Genomic DNA, 27,719 nt, shown 5'->3' with positions numbered 1-27,719 from the left:
TTCTTTGCAATTTGACCACCTCAGCTTCTCCCCCACCACTGCTAGAAGAAAAATCCACCCAACCACCGCCCCCACCAAAGCTCTTTTGGGCTGAGACAAAAACGAGAAGTTTTTCAAAGAAGTTTTTTCAAAAACGAGGGTGAATTTCGTTACGGCGAGCCCCTTCCACGGAAAAGGGGCGGGGCCTCCCTTCACGGCCCCGGGGCCGCGAGCCCCGCCCACCGCCACCCCGCCCAGAATCTAGCCCCGCCCACCGAGCCCCTCCCACCCCGTCTCACGGCGCAGCGCCCCCTGGCGGCCCAGTGCCGTGTCCCGCCGCGGGGCGGCCCCGGAAGCGGGCGCCGAGGTGGGCGCGGCCTCGTCGCGGGCCGGGCCCCTGACTTCCGGGCGGCGCGGCGGGCGGCGCCATGAGCGACGTGGTGGAGCGCACGCTGAGCGCGCTGCCCGCCCTGCTGGGCCCGCAGCACCCCGCCGCCGGCCCCGGCCGCCTGCCGGCCACCTCGCGGCTCGGCAGCCTCATCAGGAGCATCACGGCGCTCACCTCCAAGCATGTACGCGCCGGGGCCTTCCTCCCTCCTCCTTCCCTCTCGCCCCACAGAGGCTCCGGGTCCCCGGGGCTGCGGCTGGGTGGGCTCCGAGCCCGGCGGTGGATGTGCCCCCACATCGTGGGGGGCTGCGGGGCGGGACGTGGAACATGGGTGGGTGTCAGCAGCGGTGCTCCGTGCCTGCAGCAGGGAGCATGGCTCTGCCCTCGGTGGTGAGGGTGCGCTGGTGCTGAGCAGTCTGTGAGATCCTCGTAAACGAATAACCATTATTTACTTCACGTCTCGCCTCCAAAATTATGCAAGGTTTAAAGTAGGATTAATTTCTTTTTCTAGGAAGAAGAAAGCTAATCCAGCAGGAGATAGCCAGTTTGAAAGCAATGGTTTCTGCCCCCACCACTACACTTGTAAGTCCTGTTAGTCTGCAGGAGCAGCAGACACAAAGTGAAGGAAACAGTGCACCCCTCTCTTTTTGCCTAGTGAACACATTATCTACAGCATAGACACATAATCATCACCATTAAAAAGTACAGATGTCAATGTATTTGGAGCCTGGTTAAAATAGTGAGGGTACTGTCATTCTGTTCTTTATTAACAAATTGGGACAATATCACATTCAGAGTCCGGTCATATTGTGCTCTCAAATAATGTAGGAAAAAAGTCGTGTGATGAAGTATTTCTATCAATGTTCTCTGCAGTCTGACATTGTTCTTATAAGTAGCTTCTGCAATGTAAGAAGCTCTGCTTTGTCATATGTGCTGTTGCTCATGTCTGAGTTCTAGAATTTGATGTATATGTCTGGTTTGGGTTAATTAGTGCAGGTTTGAAGGGAAAAATAAAAGTCTTACCTCATATATAGTGGTAACCCATCCTAGGCCAGTGTAGTGACTGGTTAAAGATTGCATTAACAGTGTGATATCTAACACTTCAGATAACTTCATAATATTTTTTAAGTTATAATTTGGTGTTGATTATATGCATGGTAATCAAAATTAGATAACAACTTTGAGGGACCTATATGGAGAGTTCTGCTGTTGTGGTCAAAAATCATTATTGATTCACAAAAGAATGTTCATAACAACAACAAAAAAATTAGAAACACCCTGGTTTTGTGTATGTATATATAGGAAACATCTATGAACCTGCATATATTGCCATCAAACTCCTCCACTCCATTAGAGCAGTGAAGAAGAACGTGAAACAAGGCTGACTGGAAACCTTCAATAATTTATTTTTGGTATTTCAGCGACTGATGAAAGAATGTATGGTGAGACTCATCTATTGTGAAATGCTGGGATATGAATCTTCCTTTGGATATATCCATGCAATCAAGCTTGCACAGCAAGGAAATCTTTTGGAGAAAAGAGTTGGTACGTGTATGTGGTTGTAGCCCTGTGGTATTTTCAAACAGTGTTCTTAAAGTTTCGTAGAACTTATAACTCATGTAAAAATACAGCTTATTCAAAGTGTTCTTCTACTTTCATGGTTTCATTTTGTAGTCTTTCCTTTTTCTGAAAATAACTAAATCCCTAGTTTGTGAACTTTTAGAACGGAAGGTAAGGGAAAATATTTTAAGTCATTGGTTGTTGGTTGTTCTTTCAGTGTTTTGAAATGCAGCACTAATAAACAAGTAACAATTTCCAAGAAACACAGCTAAAAACTAAATCCAAGCTGAATACGAGTTTCTGTCAGGATGAGACTTTGTTTTGAGCATTAGAGTACAAAGTTAGAACAAACTGTTGATGTCAGACAATTACCGCAAGCACAGTACTGGTTTCCCAGCATTTAACTTGCAGATATTTCTTTAGAATTTTTGTAATGAGCTTAAGGCCACTTTGCTAACAGCAATAAATGAAATATTTTTATCTGTTTTGGTGATTGTAATATGCTTTAGTTTAGAAACAGTTGTAAGAAATGAGTCAAATGGCGAGATCCTTAGAGCATAGGTGTAGAAGTTCTTGAGGAAGTATGAAAGGCTATTTCAGATTTCTTTGAATTTTCATGGAGCTGATTTCCTTGCCTGCCCGCGTGGCTATAAAACATTTTCGACTACATTTTGTTTGAAGTAGCTGTGAGCCTGTCTCGTCTGGAGAATTTCTTGCAGTTGCTGGTTCAACTGCCTAGTGAAGACGTTTCTTCTTGTTTGCAGAGAAAATGGTTTAACTCCAAGCAATACTATGTCTGCATACACAGAAGGAAGGCAGTGTCTTGCGGGATATGCTTGTTTGATATCCTTTGTTTGAATTTCATCTGGATCATCCACTCAAGTATTGGAGTTTCTGAGAAAATGCGTTACAAGTGATGATTTAAAGTTGTTTTTTCCCCGAATAATGAAAGCCAGTGCACAGATGCTCTGGTAGTGACTAAGATTTTCAATCTTCACCAAACCTGGGAGGGCAGGTGGTAAGCTGTTTTGAAGAAAACTTTATATGACCTCTGTAAGTGTCAAGAACCAGTGTGTCTTGTTATTAATCAGTTTAATCAGTTTGAGACCTTTCCATGCTAGGGTTCCTTTTAAGTAGGTTTTGGTGAAGCAACTTTTTTTTTTAAATGAAGGAACTTAAAGTTCCCCAGACACGAAGAGCCCTTAAGCTTTGATCTGACAAAAGGATGTTATCAAGAGTGTATGTGGTTTGTTTGTTTATTTTGCTTTGCGGCTATGTGTGATACATAAGGTTGACCTTGTCTGTTCTTGGTGCCATATACCAAGGTCTTTAAGGAACCGTTGTCAGTTGATTCAATTAAGATATTAAGTTATTCTCTTACCCAGTATTAGCCTCGATGAATGAAAGTGAACTACATTTTTACAGGTTTGCTAAACTGATGAAGTGTAGTTCCACAAGGTTCAAGTGTTTGATAGTCCAGACGCTAAAATTTAAGTTGTTCATTTTGATCTCTACGTCTTAAAAGAGCCAAGCCTTTCCTGACTAAGATCCACGCCTAATACAAATAATTACAGTATATGTCTGAGTGGTGACACACTCTCCCAGTCCCTGCTTTAACTCCCTTAGTTTGAAAGGAAGAGGATTTTCTTTCTCTGAAGAAAAAGGTTTCTGGTAGGCTTCTCTTCTGGGCTTTTGGAATTGTTTCTTCTTTGTTAATAAATAACCAGGGAGGCTTTGGCATAGGGTGGTGAAATAATGTTATGTTCAACTTGGAGTGCAGAATTATATTTGAACTTTATCTTTTGAAGAAAGAGAAACAAATATAAGGAAGTGCATTTGATTAGGAATATACTTTTGTCAGCAGAGGAGACATTCACTATGCAGAAAGTGATTTCTCATGATGTTCTTTACTGCTCTCTAGCTCCTAACAGTATCTTACTTCTCACAGCAAGTGGTTTCTTAGCCATTATTTATTGAGCTTTACTGCAACTTAAATACAGTAGGTTTGCTTGGAAAGAAAAGGAAGTCTTGATACTTAAAACAAGAGCTACTGCCATCCATCAGTGGCTTTTTAACTACTTTTTTTTTTGAGTTAACTCTTGTATTACAGACATGCTTAGGTTTTCTATCTTGAATTTGCTTATCGATTGTAAGTAGTAATGGAGGCTGCTTTCTTTTATAGGTTATTTGGCTGTTTCTTTATTTCTCCATGAAAATCATGAACTGCTGCTTCTACTTGTCAACACAGTTGTGAAGGTACAGTGCTTTTGAAGGTTTGGAGGTTAACTAATCTCGGACCAATTCTTCCATTTTAAGCCACGCATCTCAGCTGTCTACTCACTAGTTATATCTCTTTTTTGTTTAATCTCGGCATTCCTTTTATTGAATCCATATTTTCTTAAATTTTACCCAGGAGAAATACCATCAAACTTTGCTTATAGTTTTAAACTCCAGAAGGAGCCATGCATACATATTGGAATGAATTGCTTTTAGTTGACATAAAGTATCCGTTGGCTTCTTTGCGTTATTTTGATAATTTTGGTAGAGAGAAACTGAAAATATGCTTTGGAGTGACACTGAAAATCCATTACCTAGTAATATTTCATGGGTGTCATCTTCTGTGTTAGTACATGGAACAATTGTAACTTACATCCCTTATATGTAGCGATTACTTTGATGTTATAGTAGGTAGAAGTCACGGAAACTTATAGACTGAAAATGGTACTTGTTTTGCTGTTGTGATGGAAACTTTTTATAATCTTTAAAAATCCGTTTTGAAACTGGTAGGGGTATGGAAAGAAGTGAGAAATAAGAGTCCTCAAAGAGCTAAACCAAAACGAGCACTAAAACCTCACCGTGGCAAATGGCTGGAGTAAATACTGATGTGAGCTGGAAATCTTAAACATGTTTAATTTGTTTTGAAAAATAATTCTAATCCTATTTCATGAATCCATCCTTGCTTCCTTTGATGTAAGGTTACAATGAGCTGCATCTACTATTTTTAATTGTATTTGGGACAGATAGGGAATTTTTAAATTCTTCCTCATTTGTAGAATGTCATGTGTAATTTGCATTCTCTTTTTAGGGCATAGATAATGTCTTAATTTAGTGTAAAAATATGTAATTGGTACTATGACTGAGCTTGCTCATCTTTTCTTTATAAATTGTTTGGGCTAGATCGAAGGCACTAGAGAGGAGAATACTGTTAACTTCAGTGTAAAGTGACTCATGTACTTCTCCAACTGGGGACTCAGTTTAGTTTTATGATCATCAAACTCTTTCAGTAAGCAAATGCTGATTGTAGCTCTCTGTTGATCTCACATAAATTTAGAGTAAGAATGTAGTTCTATAATGTGAGTGTGAGAAGTTGCTTGTTACTGTATAAAAGTAGGAAAGAGCCTGGTTAGCTCAGTGAGAGATAACACTTCAAGTAGACGATATCATGGCTGGCAGCAGGATGCTTGCTGTAGGTGAGCTGGATCCAGCCTTCTTGCAAAAAGTTTGGGCTATGTCTGTACAAAATTGAAGTCTAAATGAAGAATGACTGTCTTATTTCAATGTTTGTAATAGGACTTACAGAGCACTAATCTTGTAGAGGTGTGCATGGCATTAACTGTTGTCAGCCAGATCTTTCCACGGGAGATGATTCCAGCTGTTCTTCCCTTAATAGAAGACAAGCTCCAACATTCGAAGTACGTATTCATTTACACAACTGCAAGTGGCCTTGTAAGGTTGAATGGCTTAAGCTTGTAGGTGGTTTTAGTAAACTGATGTTTTTTCTCTGATTTGATCTTTCTTGTCATTACTTTCAGAAATTGTTCCTCTTAGTTTCTCTTTTATTCTTGTCTCATTTATTTGCACCCTTGACTGAGCACTGAACAGGTATTATTTTTTTTAATAACCACTTTTGATAGGTAAATGTAATTTACCTTATCTGCTGGAGTCCTTTTAACAAATATATGTAGGTGTTTGTAGAGTAAGTGGAGAATCAGACTGGGATCCTGTCATTGCTTGCTTGTTCTTTTTATAAAGTTCTTTCTATAACCTTATTGGTTAAAGTATATTTGCAGATATGCATAACCTTAATTTGATTATTTATAAAATCTCATACCTAGCGGATAACATACTATGAGTAAGTTTACTGTAGAAATAAGAAGTGCAAGTTGTTTTGCTAAGTAAAGTACTTAAAGGACACAACATCTTGATTTTGTTTTGTGTAAATCTCATTTCTCTTCAGGGAAATTATCCGAAGAAAGGCTGTTCAAGCTTTATATAAATTCTATCTCATTGCTCCTAACCAAGTCCAGCATATTCATGATAAGTTCCGGAAAGCCTTATGTGACAGGGATGTTGGAGTCATGGCTGCTTCTTTGCATATTTATCTTGAAATGATTAAGGTAGGCAAAGAATTAGAAGCACATCTGAACCCAGCAGCTATTCATATGTTTCTTTATTTGAAGCACACTAAACTGTACAGAAGCTTTTTAGCAAAATCTTACTACAAAAATATACTTGTTAGACAAGTTAACTTACGTGATCATGGATATGTTGTATTTGTTCACACTAGCTCTCAGTCTAGTTTGACAGCTTGACTTCTTGCATAATCCAAATGCTCAGTGTCATTTGCATCCTTAGCTAGAGACCAAGATTAACTTCCGCAGTATGTTAAAGGATTCACTGAAATTTGACTGTAATTTTTTTTTCCATTGCCTTGAAGTTAAATTCACTTTTTTTTTTTTTTTTGCAAAAGTGCAAGAAACAAATGCTTTAAAATGAGGAGCTTGTAGATGTTCAGGGATGAGAGTAGAAGTTTGATTTAAAGAAATAAAATATTGGCCACTTTGATTGTATTCAATTTATATATTGTACTTTGAGTTGCTATATTAAAGTATTTGAATTGTATTTCTTTCTTATGTAGGAAAACTCATCTGGATATAAGGACTTGACAGAGAGTTTTGTAATGATCCTGAAGCAGGTAGTGGGAGGCAAGCTTCCTATTGACTTCAACTATCACAGTGTGCCAGCGCCATGGTTACAAATTCAGCTTTTAAGAATATTAGGGCTGTTAGGAAAAGATGATCCAAGGTAACCAGGTCTTTCTCTGTAATTAATACTCTGAATGCACAAAGAATATAGTTACGAACACTATCTCATAGACAACCTTTCTGTCTTTTTGTAAAAGGATTTCAGAGTTGTACTTTTTATGCATTAATTCATTATTAACCACTGAGAAGATACTTTTTAAATAGAGAAATTAGTTTCTCAGCTTCTGGATTGGCTATGCAATTAATTAAGGAATATTATTGAAATATATTTTCTGAAAATTATGTTACTAGGTTATGAGACAACTGGGTAAAGTTCCACAGTAAAGATAATTTAAAAAATGGTATAATTTCGGGATTGCCTAGTTATCTGTGGTCTTTTTTCCTGTGTGTTTTTTTTTTTTTTTTTACCCAAACACTTTTGTTTTTCTTGTGATATGGTAAAACGGAAGCGTTTTTCTTGTTATATGGTAAATGTTTCTTTTGAAAGCTGCAAACGTTGTATGTCATTTAGAGATAGCTTATAGAGTTCTAACATCTTAAACTGAATCTGTGGATACAAATAATTTGCATTGCAGATTTTAATATTGGTGTTTGGGCTGTTTGGAAATTAAGACCACATGCTGCAAATAAGAATTTTAAATATTTCTTGTTAAACAGGACAAGCGAATTGATGTATGATGTTCTGGATGAATCTTTAAGAAGAGCAGAAATAAATCATAATATTACATATGGTGGGTGAGGGTCTTTTATATAATTACCAGTATTTGGAAAGGTTGAAAATGAGTACTTGATTGCGCTAAATACATATGCAGCGCTTCTGAAAAATCTAATTGTTCTTAATGTACAACAAATGTATTCTTAGGTGTTTGACTAGTAAATTGTAGAACAAGTGATATATTTCTGAACAGCAAAGTTTCTTATTACTGAAGTAAAACATACTTATTTAGAGGGAATTCATCTTGATTGAAAAGCCTTTATCTTATGTTTGCGTTGCCCTTGCCCTTAACTACAGGAAATTAGCTTCTTCATGAAAGCTCTCAACATTGTCCAAGTTGAAATAAATAGTGAAAGAAAAATCCTAGTGACACAGTCCTGTTTATTAGAAATGCTTAGATCTTCAACCATTGATATTTTCTCTGCTCTAAGAAAGGCAGTATGTGTGCAAGTGACAGCATCAGCTCTTTACAGCTGTGTATGGCTTTTTCTCTAGCAACAGTTAATTCTGGAAGTGTTGTTTTTATTCAGTGATAGCAGTGCCTGTGAAAAGATGTTTTTGGCACACATCTCAGTTTAGAATTTTTTAAAACTATGTTCATTTCGTTATCCTTTCTGTAGGGAAAGCTGTATTTTTTGCTAGAACAAAATCAAAAGGAATAATTGCATTGTTAAGGTTTTCTAATAAGAAGCAGAGTAATTTATTTGGATTTTTCTTTGCCTTCCCTTCTGCAAGACCTTAGTGCATCTAAGCACCCAGATCCGATGTTCTAGAGCCCTACACCTGAGAGCTGCTTCACAGTATATTAGGACCAAAAAAGCTCCATCCCGTTATTTTATTGTTAAAGTAAAGCTCCATAGGTGATGCCAAAGTACCTGTGCTGATGGGATGGAGAGGAAATTGAGATGTTTTATAACTGACTTTAAAAGGGGAATGTGGACCAGAGCTCTAGATCTAGTGTAATGCCTGCTTTGTACCTATTTTCTGAACATTATGTAAGCTCCACCAAAAAGGAGGGTAGGGAGGAAAGTATTGTCTTGTAGTAAATAATATGTGAGAAAGTACCTGTCATATGTTCTGTATATTCAGTTTATTGCTTCTATGAGACAAGAACATACGAGATACTGGGAAGAATGTTTCCTTATATACAGACAGTTTGCACTTGGAGTTAGTAAGTTAAACTGTAGACTTGTGCTAAGTGCTTAAGGTGCCAAAGTGAGCAGTTTATCATGATTTATTCAGTGACAGAATTTAGATATTTAACTCTTGTTCATGTGCAATCAACGCTTTATAAAACATTACTCAGTGATACCAGATCAAAGAAGATTATAACTGATTATTCTTTTTTACACAAAGTCCTTAGTTGTATGTTTCTTGCTTGTTGTAGGCAGTTAGCTTGGATTAATTATTTTTTTTGTGCATCGTTCAGTTCACTTCTACCTTTTTCTCAGCTATGCAAAGTTTTTAAACTCAGGAACAGCATTTCTCTTCTTGTGATGATTTAGGTTTACTGCTGTAACTAAGAAATCATGAATTATTGAAAAATATTTTGCCTCAAATCCGTAATCTAAAGACTGTCACAGTCTGCTCACTTGAGCTACTATAGGAGACTTCAAGGTTGGAAGAACTTTTAAAGACAAAGTTGTACATGGAGTGGCAAAGACTAATCAAATTAATCAGTGTCTGTGCATATGTATATGTGTGTATACATATACATAGCACAAATAATATTAATTTAACAATATTAATTAATTTCATTATATTATAATACAAGATTGAAGAAATATTAATAGATATAACAATCATTATAGTAATATTTAGGTATTAAATTAAAATATTTTAAAATATATTAAAATATATATATATAAAAGGAGATGGTCTTTCATCCTGTTATTACATAAGCAGGTACTCTGCAGTTTAGTTCAGCACTGCAGTTCCTTGTTACAGTCAATGAGCTAAAGCAGATCCAAATGCAAAGTGATGGAAATATGTAATCAATTAAATTATTCAAATGCTTTTGTACACTGTAACTAAAATGTTGTATTAGTTTTGTTTTCTTTTTTGATTCTGTAAGAATTTAATCTCTTCTGTGGGCTTCAGACACCCAGTAAAAGTTGAGGTGCGTGTTGCTTTTATGCAAAAAATTTTGATTCAACATACACCTGAACTGGTCCCCATGCCATTTTATATTCTACTTTGTTCTCAGTTCATTCTTTTTTTTTGAGTAATGACAAATTGTGTGCCAAACTCTTCTTGCTTCACTGCATGTGTGTGGCAATATTTCAGCCACCTAAACCAGAATAACCATGATTTGCTCTTTTATGTTAGTGGATTATGAGAAAAGGAATATGTCTGCTGTTAGGATATGTAATTAAATCTGTACTATAGTGTTAGCTGTGTATTTCTAAGTTGAACAGAGTATGTACAGTGAGAATATCATTTGTTTGCAAAAAAGAAATGTATTTGTGTACAAAGTATCTGCTTAAAAGCTGAAATTATGGGTTACTCAGCTCTTTGGAAGTAGACACTTGAGTAAGGTACAAGACTGCTTTAAAATATTAAGTGGACTGCATTCAGTCTTGTAATTTTATCATACTAGCGTGTATGTTTGTTTGCTTGTTAAGTTTTACATAATAGAATTATTTAATACATATTATTTGCTTCTTTTTCCCTAGCCATCTTGTTTGAATGTGTCCAAACAATTTATACAATTCACCCCAAATCTGAACTACTCGAAAAGGCTGCCAAGTGTATGGGAAAATTTGTTTTGTCACCCAAAATTAATTTGAAATACTTAGGTAAGGATGATTTCATTAACAAGTTTTCAGTTTTGCCATAATGGTGCATATTCTTGTATATAATTTTCAATTCCTTATATTCTAGGTTTAAAGGCTCTGACCTGTGTTATTCAGCAGGATCCTAATCTGGCACTTCAGCACCAGATGACAATAATTGAATGTCTGGACCACCCAGATCCTATTATTAAAAAGGAGGTCAGTGAATTTTTTCAAAAAACAACCAATGAAGTTACTGTATAAGATGGGTGGTAAGTTTTCTAAAACGAACAGTGTAAGAAGCATATTGTGTCACATTGATATTGTTTATAACTGCTCGCTCTATCAGTACTTGAGACAAACTGTGCAGGTAAGAAGCATGCTTCATTTAAAACTTGCCAAGTAAAGACGGTTGCTCAATTTGGCATTGTGCTAAGGTGTTTTTGTTTTGCCTGATTACTGTTTTGAGTAATCAGAATCAATGAAATCTATCTTTTGCTTTCTCTTTCAGACTTTAGAGATTCTTTATAGAATTACAAATGGACAGAATGTTACTGTCATAGTTCAGAAGATGCTTGACTACTTAAGAGAAAGCAAGGAAGAATATGCTATCATCACCTTAGCTGGCAAAGTAGCAGAACTTGCTGAGAAATATCCTTTTATTTTTTAGAAGCCTTGAGTCGGAGCTCAGCCAATCATTACATTTGTACCTTTCAAAGCATCTTTCGTGATCTTTTTAATCAAGTTGTTATATCTGCGGTTTCCACTCTTTCAAATGCAAAAAGATAAGCAAAAGAAAATTTGTATAAAAATGACTGGAGTGTTGTATTTCTCTGGGAGTAATAGCACTCAAAATTCTTCATTTTGGCTTTGGGGTTTAGTATTTAAACGTTGTATTTGTAATTTAAAACTTGGAAGTCCTGTGCTACTGTATAGAGACATGCCTCATTGCTATATTGAGTGCTGTTCTGTAATTGCGAGAATGATCTCCCTGCTAGATAACTCTTCATTGGTTTATAGATTTGAAGATAACATTTTCATGGAAATAAAGATTGATCAACTGTGCATGAAAGATAAGTGATGGTTAGGCATTCGGTATATGGTGGGTATTGCTGTGAGACTTGCCATTGCTTGATTCTCTGTGTGTATTCTTGTCTGATATTTGAGTATTAAGCTGTTTATAGTGGGGAAGTACCTTACCGTTCCATTTGTATGGCACAGACAGTAGTACAAAAACAAAACAGCCAGCAAACAAACAAGCTGTACTCATTTTTCTGTACTGTTGAAAATTTCCATTCAGTGGTGTGCATTTTCAGGATTTGTTTGAGGTTAGGCAAAAATAATGTTTCTTAACCTCCGGAGTTAGCAAAGGCTGTTCAAATTTTAAATATATAAAAAGCAACATTGCTTTCTATGGAGTACTTCTAAATGTTTATTTTTCTTCAGCAAAACAACAGCAAAATGCTGCTGAAAAGAAGAGCCCATCTGTCATTGATCAAATAATACTTGATAAACTCAAAAAAAAAAAAAAAAAAAAAGGTTCTAGAAAGCTAGCATGGGACAAATGTGAGCTTGAAATAAAATAGAGCAGGTTTTCAGAACTAAGTCCTTGTGTGAATGTCTCCCTACTGTGTGAAGTCTGCTTAAACCATTCTTTTTCACTCTGTTGTTTATTTATTCATTCACAACTTAAGATGTATTTATTAGCAAACTAAAAAGGAAAAAAAAAGTTATGCCTCAGCACTTCATTCCTTAACATCTGGACAGGTATGCCCCTGACAATGGGTGGTTCATCCAAACAATGAATGCAGTGTTTTCAGTTGGAGGTGATGCTTTGCATCCTGACATCCCAAACAACTTTCTGAGGCTTTTGGCTGAAGGTAACTCACCGAGTGCTCTGAAGAATTATATCTGTTACTTAATTGTCTGGCTTGCTCTCTTAAAATACACTTTGACATAGTAGTTGATGCAGGTGGCATTTGCATTTCAAGCAAAATATGCATTGTTTTCCTCTCTAGGATTTGATGATAGAAAAGAAGATGAACAGCTACGGACGTATGCAGTACGGTCTTATTTAACATTACTTGAAGAGGAAAATACATTCTATCCACAGAAATTCCTACAAGTAATGATTTGGGTAAGGTAGACGCATGGTGAAAATTGAGTACACAGATGTGAACAAACTGACAAAGGTGGTGATGTTTTTAATAAATGTTTTTAACTGTTTTAGTAATGCTTATTGTATTTTTACTTGAAGTCGAGATAATACACTGAAATATAATGACCTCTTCTGGTCCATGAGAACTATTTAGCTTGTCCTAGTTTATCAAAAAGCTGATGTGCTCCCTTTCAAGGCAGTTTACTATTGGAATGGCTTAGCAGCCATCCTAATCTGCCTGCATGCTGAGAGCCTTTCTGTCTTTATCAGAGTTAGGCCAGATGTGGTTATGAAAAGCAGTTTTAGCCTTGTAGTTAACTGTCTGAGTCCTGTGATAGTATTCTTTGGCACTTGTTTAATATTCAGCTACCGTCCAAGGAAGAGGCTGCAGTATGAACAAACCATTTTTTGTAAGGGCCTAATCACTGTTTAGCTTTCTTTTTGAACAGTTATTTGATCTTCAAGAAACTCAGAGTTCGAAACTACAGAGATAAACACAAAGATCGTCTCAAGCATTTGCCATGATAGAGAAATCATTTAGAACATGTTTAAGACCTTGTGTCATTCAAGCAGTTTGGAGACAGTTTAGTCAATTGTGTAGGCTTGATAGAGCTGTTTTTCCGCAGTAGGACTGGAATGCCTTCGTGATATGCAGTTGGATGTTCAGATTGCTTTTCTGATGCTACTGAAAGCAGTTACGACCTTCCTATACCAGTGATTAAACCAGTAGCAGATTGGAGCAGTTGGAGCCAGCATGGTGGTACTGACTGCTGTACTGTTATGTGTCAGGTACTTAATGTAGGCAGCTTTAAAGTGAAAAAGATGTTAAAAAATAAATAAATGCTAGGAGTCCAAATCTGGTAGAGAGGTATCCCCTTACACGGGATCTCTTGCTTTCATTTTATTTGAATAGGAAGTTCTGAGATACTAGTTATTTCAGTATTTGTGATACTTTTTCGAATGTGAGGTGGATTTTGTGTTACTATTTGTTCCTACATACTAACTTAAAAACTGAATGCACTGCTGTGTCTTAAGCGTGTATTTTCTCTGTTCATTGTGCATAGGTTTTGGGAGAATATTCCAGCCTTGCTACAGATGTTGATCCAGAAATTATTTTGACAAGGCTACACAGCTTGCTGAAGAAGACTTTTGTTACCTCTGACACTAAAGCATGGATTATGGCTGCAGTCACCAAGATAGCATCACGCACCTCCTGCTCTAAAACAATTGACAAACTAATCAAAGAATTCAGCAGCTCTCTAGATACTTGCATGAGACAACATGCCTTTGAATTGAAGCATCTGTGTGAAGACAAAGTATTGATGAAAAACTTGCTTCCGTTTGATGCTAGTTGCAATGATGTGGCGGTAAGATAGCTGCAGTGTGTGTTGTTCCTGAACTAATTTGTAGTTCTAGGGGGTTAAGTATTTGGCAGAAGGTGTTTTCAAAATGAATTATTTGACAGTTCTGACTAGTGTCAGTGTTTAGTCCCCTTAAAGTGGGTTTTGAGAAATATACTTTTTCAGATGTGATGAATCTTTGGCTCTGTCATTCAGTACAGAACATGGTATTCAGTAAGCTGAAGTAGCTTTAACAAAATTACAACTGCATACATTGATTTTTTTTATAGGTAGACCTGTTTTAGTGATATGGTACAGCTTTCTGATTAAAAGGCTTTGCTTCCCATTTAGAAACTAGTAATATTTGCACTGGAATGATGGAAAATAGTATTGATATTGCTGGTGTTTTAGAGTAGGTCTCTTTTTTTTTTTTTGACTTCAATATTTTCATATAATGGTGGGTCAGCCATTTTGATAAAACTCCCCTCTGTGCTTTTTTCTTTTTTAGACAAAAAGTCAATATTGGAAGAGCTAATTTAAGTTACAAATCTTTTTCAACAGAGTTGCTTAATAATTTCTGTACATAAAACATTTTCATAGGCCTGAGGAATACAGCAGCTTTACTAGTAGTTATGGGAAGTAAGACAGAAGATCCTAATCTTGCTGATAAGACAGTTTTCTTCTGGTAACGTCAGGCTTGTGTATAGGAAATATATTCATCGCTTTCTCATTTTTCTTAATTCTGCGTAGGTAGATGCTTCCTTATCTTTTCTGGATGGGTTTGTGGTTGAGGGACTTAGCCATGGTGCAGCGCCATATAAGCCTCATCACCAGAGACAAGAGGAGAAGCTTTCTCAGGAAAAAGGTGACTGCAGAACTTCCATTTTACAGTCCAGTGTTTTCAATGTTCTTACTTTTTACAGTGAAAGCATTGTAAGAATTAGATTGGATTGCTGTTTTTTCTCAGTAATCACAAGTGTTGATTAGCATCTTCCACTGGTTTAGAAATCTTGGAGGTAAGATAGAGGTTAGGAAGAATGCTCATAAATATTCTGGAAGGTGACTTTGCTAAGTTTATTTTGATGTTCTTTATAGGTAACCAATTTTTACAGGTTGGTAGCGTTTGAATCTGAATACGGCTGCTGATTATCACAAAGCCCCTCATATCCATTACTTCTTGCTTTTTTATGGAACGGGACACTTCCTTAGTACTTAGTATTGTCTCCTCCTTTGTCAGCAGACCTCTCTCATCCCAGATGCGCAGCAGTTCTGCCTTGTTTCTTTATTTGGGAAGAAGAAAGTGTAGGGCCGAGTGGAGATGAGAGAAAGGGACTGTGCACCCATTAGTAGTTTCAGGGCTGTAGTAAAGAGTCTGTGCTCTGCTTCTTACATAACTTAACATAAACAGTCATTGTTATAGTCCAAAACAATTTTTAGAAGGTATTCAGACTACATTTTGATTGGTAAAGCATGGGTAAGATGGGTGGTCTTGCATCCTGATTTTCCAGTCTTATTGAAAGCAAGTTATCACCCAAGGTGTCAAGAATGTTTGCAAAACAGATGGTGATATATGGACATGCTGCTGTGGACTCAAAGATGTGTTACGTAGGTGCATGAACAAGTAGAAAAGCTTATTTATTTAGATCTGGTGCAGTGTTTCACTCTACAAATAGAAAGGATTGGCAGTTGTTTTAGTGATACTCCATAAAGTCGCTTGTTCTGTATAATTGTAGTAATTAAAATGGTAAAATTTAAAATTAAGTGCTACCAAATCAATGCGTGTTTTTAGATACATCCTTTTGTGTCTAAATGGAAGTTACTTCAGAGTGGACACATCTGTTCTTAATGAGGATAGGATCCTGACTGGGAAGCTTGAGACATGTACAGCATATCAATTTTCAGAAAAAAAAAATAATTTTTCTTACCTTTTTGTGCCTTACTATAACTCTAAAATATTGTCTGTCTTGCAGCTCTGAATTTTGAACCTTATGGATTATCATTTGCTTCAAGTGTGTCCTCATCTGGCATCACTGGTAGACAGTCCCCCACTGGTTTATCTTTTGGGTCTGATGCGTCGGGTAACAGTGCTGAGACTGGGCATAAAGAGTGAGTTACTTTTCATTTTAAATGAAGTACATTTAAACTTATGTCCTTGTCATTATCATATGCCTTTGCTGCCTCTTTGCTTCATTAAATGGAACTAAAGAATACAATTTAACTTGGAAACTTCTATCATGTAAGAAGAAATGTAGGATAGCATCTTCACTGAAATAACTAGAAAATAGGCTAACACAGTTAAACTGTTTTTTCATGTTCTTCATGAGCAACAGCTTAAATGATAATGCAGTAAAATTGAGACAGGATTAACTGATGATTAAATTAAGTGTTTTTTCTGGATTCTTTCAGTTTTTTATAGGCCACGTTTGCTTTTTATGGGCTTAAAGTAATGTGCCTTTTAAGGAAACCTTCTTAGATCAAAATAAGGCTAAGATTTGCCGTGTAAGATACTCTTAAGTTTTAGAACAGTACAAATAAATTCTATCTTTGTAGTTCCATAAAAAATAGTTACATCATTTATACCGTGGTAGATGGGCATACAGAAAACTGTGGAACCTTTCTTGAGTTTTTCAATCAGCTCGTGTAAAAAAAAAAGAGTGAGGCTTTTAGGTGAAAGAGTTGCAGCACTTAGCCTGTGTCTGAATTTACCTCTATTGGAGTTTAGGTTGTACAAGAACTTGAACACATCTTACAAGAAATACTTTCTAAGTCTCATAACTTTCAGCCTCTTATATTAACATTAACTTACGTTGTTTTTAAAGAATCAGCAGTGGAACTATTTAAAGATATACTTAGAGATTCCCACAGTTTTTCTCCTGGAGAGAAATACAGATAATGTGTTGCTTGTATTCACTCCGAAAATATTATTTGAGCATGTTATAAAAGTAATCTGAAACTCTGAGTTGACAAATGCAGTCTACTACTGTCTGAAGGTATCTGTGCTTACTTTATTACGTAGTTTGTATTTGCATTTGCAGGATGCTTTAAGTGATGAATGACATTACTAACATAGAACTTTATGCAGATAGAAAAGCATTTGTGTTCCACTACTCCCTGTGTATATCATAGTATCAAGCCTGCAGATGGTGTTTAGAGCAGAGTGCTGGCATGCTTTTATGAAAATGATGTTCACACAGTCCTGTTTCGTTTGCTTTTTTTTTTTTTTAGGACAAATACTCTGAAACTTGAGGGAATAAGGAAGTTGTGGGGCAAAGAAGGCTATCTTCCAAAGAAAGAAAGCAAAGCTGGGAAACCAGACGAGCCACAGGCTGCTTCTTGTGGCAACTTACTAGCAGGACGGGTGATTGATCCTCCTGCATCTCAGTCTGATCAAGTTTCCAGCCTTTCTGAGGAAGAAAAAGAAAAGCAGCAGTTAGCATCGACATTGTTTGTTGGGCTGGGATCAAATGCTGGTGTCAGTCTGGTAAGTGATTCTTCTGTGACTTACCAGCCTGAAGTTTGTATTTAACATTATTTACAATTAAAAATACTTTTATGCAAATAGAGATCAAATCAGCATTTTGGAAAGCTAGGTGAATGATCCATGTCATTGAAAAACTATATGAAATGACCTTTGTAATCTGATAACTTGTTATGAACATGAAACTGGTTGGATACTACTTGACCAAACAACCTCTGAAGTAGATTTCATTCAGTGACTAGAACTTCCTTCTGTTTACCTTCAGGTTTTGTTTTCAATTTTCACTAACAACTGTTCTTTGACCCCAGTTGTGCAGAGCTGCTGGCAGTCATTTGGCTGTAAAGCTAGATTGGCATCCTATTTCAACGCCTTATTTATTTATGTATGATAATAATGTGAAAGATTGAAGAATTCACCATTAAGTAATCTTTATAAGACTAGCAATACCAAATTATTTCACTCACGTTTTGGCATTTATTTATTGTTTTAACCAGAAAATGTTTACCTATAGCTGCTTTTAATAAGAACCGTCAATTTGTTGTGGAGAACCTAGCATCATTCTTGCATTATAGGCTAATCCAACACCCCTTAAGAAATTTAACAAAAGCCTGTTACTAGATCCATTAACATGTTTGCAATCTGTTTGTATTTGTCATCTGAACTGATATGTTGGTCATTATTTGCCTTTGCTGCTTCTGTTTCATTGTTAAGTTACACAACGTATTGCTGGAAGCTCCCTCCATCTCCATTTTTTTTCTTTTTCAGATGGGGAAAATGGACGTGGCTACTCAGAAGTTCAAAAGAAAATCAAAGATAAATGAAACCCAAAACAGTGAGGAGGCATCAGACATCCAAAACAGTGATGCTTCAACTTTTGGTCCCTTACTTGATACAGTGCCTGTTAACAAGGAAGACTGTGAGGGAAATAAACACACAAGATTAAGAAAACCTTCCCTCTGTTCTTCAGATACCGTGGAAGATAACTTAGCATTTGAAACACCTCAGTCTCTTAAAAAGCCTGGGCTGGATGACAGACTTTCAGATAGTAGGCTGTCACCATTGTCTTTGTTTGCTGATACTAATATTGAAATTTTTCAGCCTTCTCCAAGTGCTTTGTGTGAAAGTGCCAACAAAACATTGTCGGTCCCTTCCTTACCAAAAGAACTAGAAGAGCTCCCTCACTCCGAAGTAGTGGAACTTTGTCAGAGTGATGCCTTAGCTCTGTATTTATGTAAGGTGTGGAAAGATGACTCTTTGTTGCTCGCTGTGTTTGCTTCAAATAAAAAGGGTTCTGCGCTTAATGCTGTGAACTTAGTGTTTGAAAAAGCAGAACACTTTCAGGTAAGAAACTTAGTTTCCATTATTTCAAATTTACGTGGAATTTTTTGCTTTTGTTTGCATTTCAGTCATATTTTCATGTCATATTTAGTTTAATATAATAGATGTGCCTTTTTCCCTAAACGTGGCCTTAAAACCTGTGTTATGGCTATTACTTACCTCCTAAAGGGTAATGAAAGAAGTCTCAGTACTAAACTTAAAATGTCGTTTGATTTAGCATCTCGGTTTTCTTATTCACTTTGATTTCATTTCCTACTGTTTGCTTCTCTATAACAAATGTGTATGATTCTTCAGTTCTGAATTCAGCTTCTTCCTTCAGTTTGAAACTGAATGCAAGTCTAACCAGGAACACTCAGAATGGTATGACCTGAGTTGCCAGAAAAATCACTAACTATTGCTGTGGCTATTGGGCTCGTGTGGTCATTATTTGTATTTATCTGGTAGGCAGACGTGAAGGAAGAAACTGCATCATAAAATTGTGAAGTTTTGGTTTTCTTTTCAAAGACCTCGGTTATATTTTATTCTTGTTCTTACGCATGTGGTTGATGTTGGAGAGGAGTCAGTTTATTTTTGAGATCAGCTACATCTGGGATTTAAATACAGCTGGTAAAAGCATGTGATTGCCTTAAACGAAACTTTTTAATAGCTGTTTAAGAAACATATATTGGCATGACTCCATGAATTTTACTGGAAGAAGGACAGAATTATAAAACCTTTTGTAGACACTCAGCAAGTGATAACAGGACATGAATTAAGTCAAATGTTCGGTTTATAATCGAGTTAACCAATTAGCAGTTCCTCAGTTAGGAAGCCTTTTTCCTTCTGATTTCTAGCTTACATCAAGTCTGCCATAGCACTGATAGGAAACGAACATCTAGTGTTTGTTTTTTTTCCTAGTAATTTGTTTAATATCCTACGTATCTGTGGTTGTGGTCTGTGTTGCTAGTTTGTTTGGAGAGGCCAAGGACTGTTGAGCAGCCTTGAAGTTATCCTTGTTATTGGGGATGATTTCTCAACATTCTGCTTTTGTTACATAATTGAAGCTGCTTTGGGTATGTTGCAATGCTTCTTGCTCTTCTATATTAGTTTAGTTTGGGACTGAACTGCAGAATTCAGGTTCTGCCCCTCAGAGCAATCACTCAGAAAAAAAAAAAAAAAGGGGGGGGGGCAAATAGCAAGAAGAGATCAATTTCCTCAGTTTTTATTCTCATAATGCTTTTGTAGATGCTAATGATTATCCTTGATGAGAACTGAGGAATGGTAGCTCTGTTTGCTGGCCACCGTAGTCCAAGAAAAATCAATTGAAATAAAAAGCACTTACACAGTTTTATAGCTGTACCTTAGCCCTTTCCACAACTTGACAAGCAGTACTGAAATATTCTATGTTCCTTTTGAAAATGCAGATTTTGGAGAGTCCTGCCCACCAGTTCTCTGTAATTGAAGCTCAGAGTGTGGAACATTGCCAGAAATGTGTTTGGATGGACAAAATCTGTACACAGGGAATTCTTCCTGGCTCCATTAGTTACCAGTCAGAGATGGAATCTTGCCTTGAATTTTCAGTAACTTTATCATTGTTGGATTTCATCAGGTAAATAAGCTGCAGTTTTTAAAAAAATGTGTCTATTCAAATAAGTATTAGACAAGTGCAGGATGGTTTGGGTATTGACTATGAAAATACAAGGCTTCATCTTGAGCAGCTAATTTTAATCCAACAGAAATTACTGCTAATAATAATAGTAATTTGTTATTTTCATACTTTAAAGAAAGAAAAAGGGGGGTGGTGGTGGTCCAGGAAGAAGTACAAACCCAGAAAGAATGCTGACTGTAGCTGCAGTTTGGAATAGTCTTGAAACATGGAATGTGGTTTTGAGAACTAAATGAACAGGAAGGTAAGAAGGGCATGCTGTTTTAAAATACCACAAAATATAAATGTGTCTACTCAAATCACCTATTTCAGTTGCAGAGTCCCATACATTACGTGAGAAAGTAGACAACTCTTGCATGGGGGGGAGAAGTCTTATTTTCAGTAGGCTATTTGCTAGATGAACTTTTTCATTGGGCAGGTATCTCAAGGTCATTCACTTTGGTCTTTTACTTATCTAAAGCAAGGAATAGATTATTCTATATTTCTAAATTAAAAAAAAAATAGAAACTTTTTAACAATAAGCTGGGAAGAGCAGCGGTTTCCTTAAACTAATCTGCATTTGTTTGTTGCTTGCTCTGTTCAGTTGCTTTTGGATATGGAATTTATTTTTAGGAGACCAAATTTATTCTGAAGAATTTTTTATTTTACTATGATTTGTGCTGAACTTTAGGCCAATGGAAATGACTACAGAAGACTTCGGGAAGCTGTGGTTGTCCCTTTCCAATGATGTGAAACAGAATATAAAAATGTTGCCTTCTCAAGATTCCCTCTCAGCAGCTCTGAGTATGCTGCAACAGAAGCTGAAACTCCACATAGTAGATATTATAGGTGAGTGAAAATACACCTGTAAGGTTGCTTACAACCATTTTTCCTAGGAAAATGAATATATGGAAGCAGGTACCTTAGAGTTCAAGGCAGTGAACATCTGAGTGTATGGTAAATGCAGGGATGCTCTCCTAAGGACTTCATTGGCCTTACTCAGACCTTTGTCAAGGTTGATAGCAAGGTACAAGTGTACAGCAAACAACAGATTTTACAAGGGAGCAAACTATTCCACTGAAGAGTTTTGGATAGGACAAAAATGTGGGAATGAAACAATTCGACAAATGAATCTGGAATTACATGCAGGAGGCATACATTTTTGGTGATGAAGAACGGGGATGAGAGTAGAAGAGAACAGAAGTTTGCGAGAAAAATAGTTTTTGTGAATTATACTATAGCTATATCTAATTGTTCCTTCATTTTTTTCTGTGACCTCTGTTGTTTTAAGGTAATGAGGGAATATTGGCATGCCAGCTGCTTCCATCCGTGCCCTGTCTGCTGCACTGTCGTACATACTCAGGGATGCTGGCTTTGTGGTTCAGATCGCCTTGTTCAGCTCTTCCAGATGGTCTGCTCTATCAGTGTCAAAAGGTGATGGAAGAATCCTAATAACAACAGTGCCTGCCTTAACTTAATTGGTTTGTGAAAAGCAAATGAAAGCTTTCTATAGTTGCACTGATAATTACCAAAGCTAAGTTAAGATACTGCTTTTCAGAAGTATTAAACTTTCTTCCAAATGGCATATGTCATATGGACTTGTGGGGGAAGAATGATGGCCTAACATATGCCTGCAAAAACATGCTCAGGACTGTACAGTGACTAAGGAGTAATCCATTAAAGTATTGTTACCTGTTTGAGTGTAATGTACATTTCTTAATTTTACTGTAAATGACTGAAAATAATTATTTTCATTACGCAGCTTTTGTAGATGTCAACTCTAATTTCTCATACCAACTACTTAAATATAACTTTAAAGAAAATAAATCTATTATGTTCTCAGACTTGAACACTTACCAGGATCACCTGATTGTTTTGAGAACTTGTCTAAAATTGTTTTTAAACATTGCTGGCAACAAGACACCTAACAAGACACAAGTAACTTACATAGCAACAAAATCATGCTTTAAAAATAAGATTTGAGTAACACCTCATGACCTTTGCTTCCCATTTAAGTGTTGACATCTAAGTAGGGTCTTGGTAGGAGGCAGGCATGTGAAATTGTATGGAAGCACCTCGGGTATGATCTGAGGCTCTTCAGGTGACTTCCTGTCTGCAGTTCTTCCTGCGTCATGTTTCAGTCACACTCTGTTTCTCCAGGGCTCTGCAGCAGTCACTGAATCTTGAGTATGTCCAGAGATGTATTGTGTAGATCAAGTCTGAGAGCAGTGAGGTGGGGTAGTTGGCTTGTGGGTATGTTCACTGCCTGTCAGTCTTAATCATGTGTATTTAATCTGGCTTGTATCTCCATCCATGAAAATTTATGTGGAGGGAACTCTCATTTTTATTTTCTAATTATTAATAGCTTGAGTATGACTGAGAATGACAGATGTGGTGTGTGTGTGTGTCTACTAGCTGCAGTAAGGCATACGAGATCTAAATCAGTCCAGCAATCATGATAAATGTTTGGATTGTCTCCTTTTCTTCCTGAAATAATTTCAGTCTTGAAAATCCAGCAATCTTTATTTAGACGTTAAATGAGATCTTTAGTACTTTAAAAGATTTATAATTGCTTATGTTTTTATTTTAAAACATGAAAGATTGTACAGACAGTACAGACGTGGTGTAAATGGATTCTACAATAGAATTGTCTCCTTCATGTATACTAACATGAAATTGAATGCTAACAAGGAAATTCTTTTGTTATCTTTCAGTTTTATTGATTCTCACCCAATAAGCACTGGTGGTAAAGGAAAATAAAGTATTGTTTGCTAGTGTTTTGGTAAACGTTCATGAAATCACCATAAGAATGTTAATGTGCGCTGATGGTTTCTTTTTTGTTTAAGTCAAGCCACTTGTAGTATTATAATCAAAGCTACTTTTTATTGCTGTTTCAGTACCTCCTTGTTGAGAAATCTGAAGTGCACTGAACCTGTAAATATACTTAATGTTCTGCATACTTTAATGTTTACTTGTTACTTTGAGACAGTTTATATAAATGAAAACTGATTTATAGTGGAATAACTTCCAGCAAACTGTTTCTCTGCTGGTAAATCAGACCTGTGTTATGCAATTAGACTTTTGTAATTATATGAACTGTAATGGAAGCATCTGTTTCTGGCCTTATGCATTTAAACCATTTCAGCACGGAGTTGTTCAATGTCCTACTGTTTAAAAAGTGAAAAAAAACAACCTTCTGTAACTCATGTAAATCCTATGACCTTTTTCACTGTATGAATACTGTACATTAAGCTGTAAATATTCAGTTCTAAATGTTGTGCTTACATCACATAAAGGGTTTTGCAGGATTTGTACCTGTGCTAGTCTTTATTTCTAGAGTGCCCAGCACATAATTTTCTTAATCTATTACCATCTTTACATTTCTTGTAGTTTAATAAAATTCAGTTTAATAAAACAAACAAAAACCACACACACACAAAAAAGCTTGATAGTCATTAAACATTTTTTGAAGTTCCTGGCTAAGGTTTCAACGCTTGCAATCTGTCCTTCTATGCCTTTTTCTGCATACTTTGCCTTACAGTTATATTCCTCAGACTTAAGAAAAATCAAATGTTTTTCCTACACAGGACTAAGATTTCTAGAGTGAGTAACTTATCTATTATAGGGAAGGCTGAAGGGGCAAACTGGTAAGGGAGCAAGCACCTAAATTAACAGCTGTATTAACACCTGAATGTATAGGTTCAGACAATGTCTAAGAGTAGTTCCTGGCAAAAATGCCATGTGGAATCTTGTTTGCAATTTTACTAAGTAGTGGGCTTTGGCCTTGACCTTCATCCCCTGTGCATGTCTTGGTAAAGCAGTGTTGCAATCTACTTGTCTAGAATTTCTTGGGTTGGGAGATGTGAAATAGGCAGGGAGTTTGTTTAAACTTTAAGAGGAAATATGTGTGTTGGTTTCTTTCTTTTGTGGCTTATTAGGTCTTGAAGGATTAACACATTTTCTGGGAAAATGAAATAAAATGTGTAGAAGTAGGCTAGAAAGAACAGAGCACATAATCCTGTTAGCATGAAGGATATCTCTTTCAAGAAGGATCTAGAAGCTGTTCAGAGCCTACTGACCTTTCTGAAATGGCAGTTGAACGGTGTTTTGCATAAAAACCCTAGGTAGCAGGAGACTCCACTGTTTTACTGCTGTGTGCCATGGGCATCTTGGAATTCAGACCGTTTTGGAGTCAACAGATAAATTATCATATGGGATCAGTATTTTACCTGTTTTTATCGATTTCTTCCTTTTCCCAAAGTATTTTCAAATATTTTTAATGAAACATTTTGGTCTGAAAATTGGTGGAAGTGCAGCAGGGCAGTATGATGCAGTGTTTTTCCTTAAACGTATATCTAATCTCCCACTTCCATAGTACTTTCTGTTGGGTATTCCAAACCCCTTCTCATCATGTAAGGAGCTAAGAGGATAAACTTACGTAATGCATAGCACTGTCTAGAGGTTCTTCTGTACTTGTGAGTAGCTCAGAAATGACACTGACTGATGATTCTAAATATTGGGAAGATGGTTATCTTGTACTATTTTTTTTTTTTCTCCAGCATAAAAAGCTGTGTTATCTTTTCTGTGTGGTAAGAATCTGTGTTGTCTTTCTCTGGTGTTGCTTGTATCATAGCAGGTAAAAATAGATCTGTTGAAGTCATCCAGTTAAGACTTGCTTCTGCAATCCTGTTGCTGTGGTAAGAGGTAATGGTGTTTTACATTTTGGTTCTTTTCAGGATCAGTACTTTGTATGCCTTCCTATGAGAATGTCTTTCTAACTCAAATGAGTTTACATGTTCAGTGCAATGTACTGCTCTGTGGTATGTGTAGAATTTCGTTAGGATGCCAGAAGTGGTTACTCTTGAGAGTTTCTTGAATTTTCATGTTTTTCTCTGTAATAAAGTTGACAGTGATGAAGCAGAGAATATTGTGTCCTGCCATGGTATGATTAATAAAATTAACCTGAGAGCAATGTTTTTACCAGCAGTGGTACTTGAAGTACCACTTACTAAGGTCGCCTTAAACTTGCCTTTTAAGGTAGTTTGCAGTTCTATTTGTGCTACTCTTTAATTGCTTCTGGTCTAATTGCCCTGTGAGTTGTTTGCAAATCAGCTCTTTCAGCCAAAACTGTTTGCCTTTTCTGGGAATAAGGACAGAGGAATATATGATCGCTGTTGTTAAAACATTCTGGTAAGTTCCAGTATCTACCTTGTTTAGGGTAGGGATTTGAAAGGTGTCAGGGATGTGTCTTCTAACTGAAGTCACAGCTGAACAGGAACTAAATAAATAATGGAAAACTTGCAAGAAGGTGCTTGGTAGAGAGCTAGATCAGGGTGTGTTACAACTGCTCTGACCTTGACACAGACTGTGAGAGTATCTTGGCACCGCTCAGGCTGTGCCTGGGGACAGCCAGGGCCCTGAAGGCAGAAGCTTGTGCACTTTCCTCCATGGGGTTTGTGCGGGGGGTTCTGAACCCAAAACCCTTGACCATGGTGCAGAACACATACAGCCAGCATTGGCCCTCCGGTCAACTGCTCAAGAACTTGGTGGAAAACAGAACTCTCCTTTGTTGCTGATGCGTGTTTTGTGTTGTGTGCATGTGGTGCAACAGAAACGGGAGTTTACAGTTTTCTTTTAAACACGTAAATTGTCTGCATACCTACCTCTTACTTTCACAAAACCTGTCCTTCAAAGACAGAATCACAGAATCGTCTAGGTTGGAAGAGACCTCCAAGATCACTTAGTCCAACCTCTGACTTAACACTAACAAGTCCTTCACTAAACCATATCACTAAGCTCTACATCTAAATGTCTTTCAAAGACCTCCAGGGATGGTGACTCAACCACTTCCCTGGGCAGCCCATTCCAATGCCTAACAACCCTTTCCATAAAGAAGTTCTTCCTAATGTCCAACCTAAACCATCCCTGGCACAACTTTAGCCCATTCCCCCTCGTCCTGTCACCAGGCACATGGGAGAATAGACCAACCCCCACCTCGCTACAGCCTCCTTTAAGGTACCTGTAGAGTGCGATAAGGTCACCCCTGAGCCTCCTCTTCTCCAGGCTGAACAATCCCAGCTCCCTCAGCTGTTCCTCGTAAGACTTGTTCTCCAGACCCCTCACCAGCTTCGTTGCCCTTCTCTGGACTCTCTTGAGCACCTCCATGTTCTTCTTGTAGTGAGGGGCCCAAAACCGAACACAGTGCTGGAGGTGCGGCCTCACCAGAGCCGAGTACAGGGGGACAATCACTTCCCTAGACCTGCTGGCCACACTGCTTCTTATACAAGCCAGGATGCTGTTGGCCTTCTTGGCCACCTGAGCACACTGCTGGCTCATATTCAGCCGACTATCAACCAACACTCCCAGGTCCTTCTCTGCCAGGCAGCTTTCCAACCACTCATCTCCCAGCCTGTAGCTCTGCTTGGGGTTGTTGTGCCCCAGGTGCAGGACCCGGTACTAGGCCTTGTTGAACTTCATACAGTTGGCCTCAGCCCATCGGTCCAGCCTATCCAGATCCTCCTGCAGAGCCTTCCTACCCTCGAGCAGATCGACACACGCACCTAACTTGGTGTCATCTGCAAACTTACTGAGGGTGCACTCGATCCCCTCATCCAGATCATCGATAAAGATATTAAAGAGGACTGGCCCCAGTACTGAGCCCTGGGGGACCCCACTAGTGAGCGGCCTCCAACTGGATTTGACTCCATTCACCACAACTCTTTGGGCCCGGCTCTCCAGCCAGTTTCTAGCCCAACGAAGCGTACGCCAGTCCAAGCCAAGAGCAGCCAGTTTCTTGAGGAGAATGTTGTGGGGAACGGTGTCAAAAGCCTTACTGAGGTCAAGGTAAACCACATCCACAGCCTTTCCCTCATCCACCAAGCGTGTCACTTTGTCATAGAAGGAGATCAGGTTCGTCAAGCAGGACCTGCCTTTCATAAACCCATGCTGAGTGGGCCTGATTGCCTGGTTGCCCTGTAAGTGCCGTGTGATGACACTCAAGATAATCTGCTCCATGAGCTTCCCTGGCACTGAGGTCAAACTAACAGGCCTATAGTTCCCCGGGTCTACCCTCTGGCCCTTCTTGTAGATGGGCATCACGTTTGCTAGCTGCCAGTCGACTGGGACCTCCCCTGATAGCCAGGACTGCCGATAAATGATGGAAAGCGGCTTGGCCAGCTCCTCCGCCAGTTCCCTCAGTACCCTCGGGTGGATCCCATCCGGCCCCATCAACTTGCGTACATCCAAGTGCTGTAGCAGATCGCCAACCATTTCCTTGTGGATAGTGAGGGCCACATCCTGCTCCCCATCCCCTTCCACCAG

At 37.8% G+C, this 27,719-nt stretch overlaps 1 protein-coding gene across 6 annotated transcripts; it reads left to right on the top strand.

Annotated features, from left to right (window-relative positions):
* The first annotated feature begins 356 nt into the window (after positions 1–356).
* AP4E1 (adaptor related protein complex 4 subunit epsilon 1) lies at positions 357–23,707 on the top strand. 6 transcript variants are annotated; one of them, XM_040570015.1, is made up of 22 exons: positions 932–949; positions 1,789–1,912; positions 2,692–2,945; positions 3,353–3,385; positions 4,107–4,183; positions 5,498–5,619; positions 6,165–6,324; positions 6,846–7,012; positions 7,630–7,703; positions 10,363–10,485; positions 10,571–10,680; positions 10,973–11,112; positions 12,229–12,341; positions 12,480–12,598; positions 13,684–13,986; positions 14,710–14,824; positions 15,930–16,065; positions 17,185–17,440; positions 18,203–18,778; positions 20,179–20,363; positions 21,091–21,248; positions 21,691–23,707. In XM_040570015.1, the coding sequence occupies exons 6-22, from the start codon at positions 5,531–5,533 to the stop codon at positions 21,849–21,851; spliced, it is 2,985 nt and encodes a 994-aa protein (XP_040425949.1). In that variant the 5' UTR covers positions 932–949; positions 1,789–1,912; positions 2,692–2,945; positions 3,353–3,385; positions 4,107–4,183; positions 5,498–5,530; the 3' UTR covers positions 21,852–23,707. The 6 variants fall into 6 exon arrangements, with proteins under 6 accessions (XP_040425945.1, XP_040425949.1, XP_040425948.1 ...); XM_040570014.1 differs by having other exon boundaries at positions 2,692–2,980; XM_040570011.1 differs by lacking the exons at positions 2,692–2,945; positions 3,353–3,385 and adding an exon at positions 357–551 and having other exon boundaries at positions 879–949; positions 4,110–4,183.
* The last annotated feature ends 4,012 nt before the right edge of the window (positions 23,708–27,719 follow it).

The sequence above is a fragment of the Cygnus olor genome, chromosome 11 (assembly GCF_009769625.2).
Source record: "Cygnus olor isolate bCygOlo1 chromosome 11, bCygOlo1.pri.v2, whole genome shotgun sequence".
Lineage (NCBI taxonomy): Eukaryota > Metazoa > Chordata > Aves > Anseriformes > Anatidae > Cygnus > Cygnus olor.
This window is presented reverse-complemented; position numbering and strand designations above follow the sequence as displayed.

What these genes read in the sequence shown, in the direction of transcription:
- AP4E1 (XM_040570011.1), top strand. Translation starts at nt 923, where the DNA reads ATGGTTTCTGCCCCCACCACTACACTT. An exon ending in ATCCTATTATTAAAAAGGAG is followed by an intron (nt 10,681 to 10,972) that starts GTCAGTGAATTT and finishes TTTCTCTTTCAG; the next exon opens with ACTTTAGAGATTCTTTATAG. An exon ending in CAAATGCTGGTGTCAGTCTG is followed by an intron (nt 17,441 to 18,202) that starts GTAAGTGATTCT and finishes TTTCTTTTTCAG; the next exon opens with ATGGGGAAAATGGACGTGGC.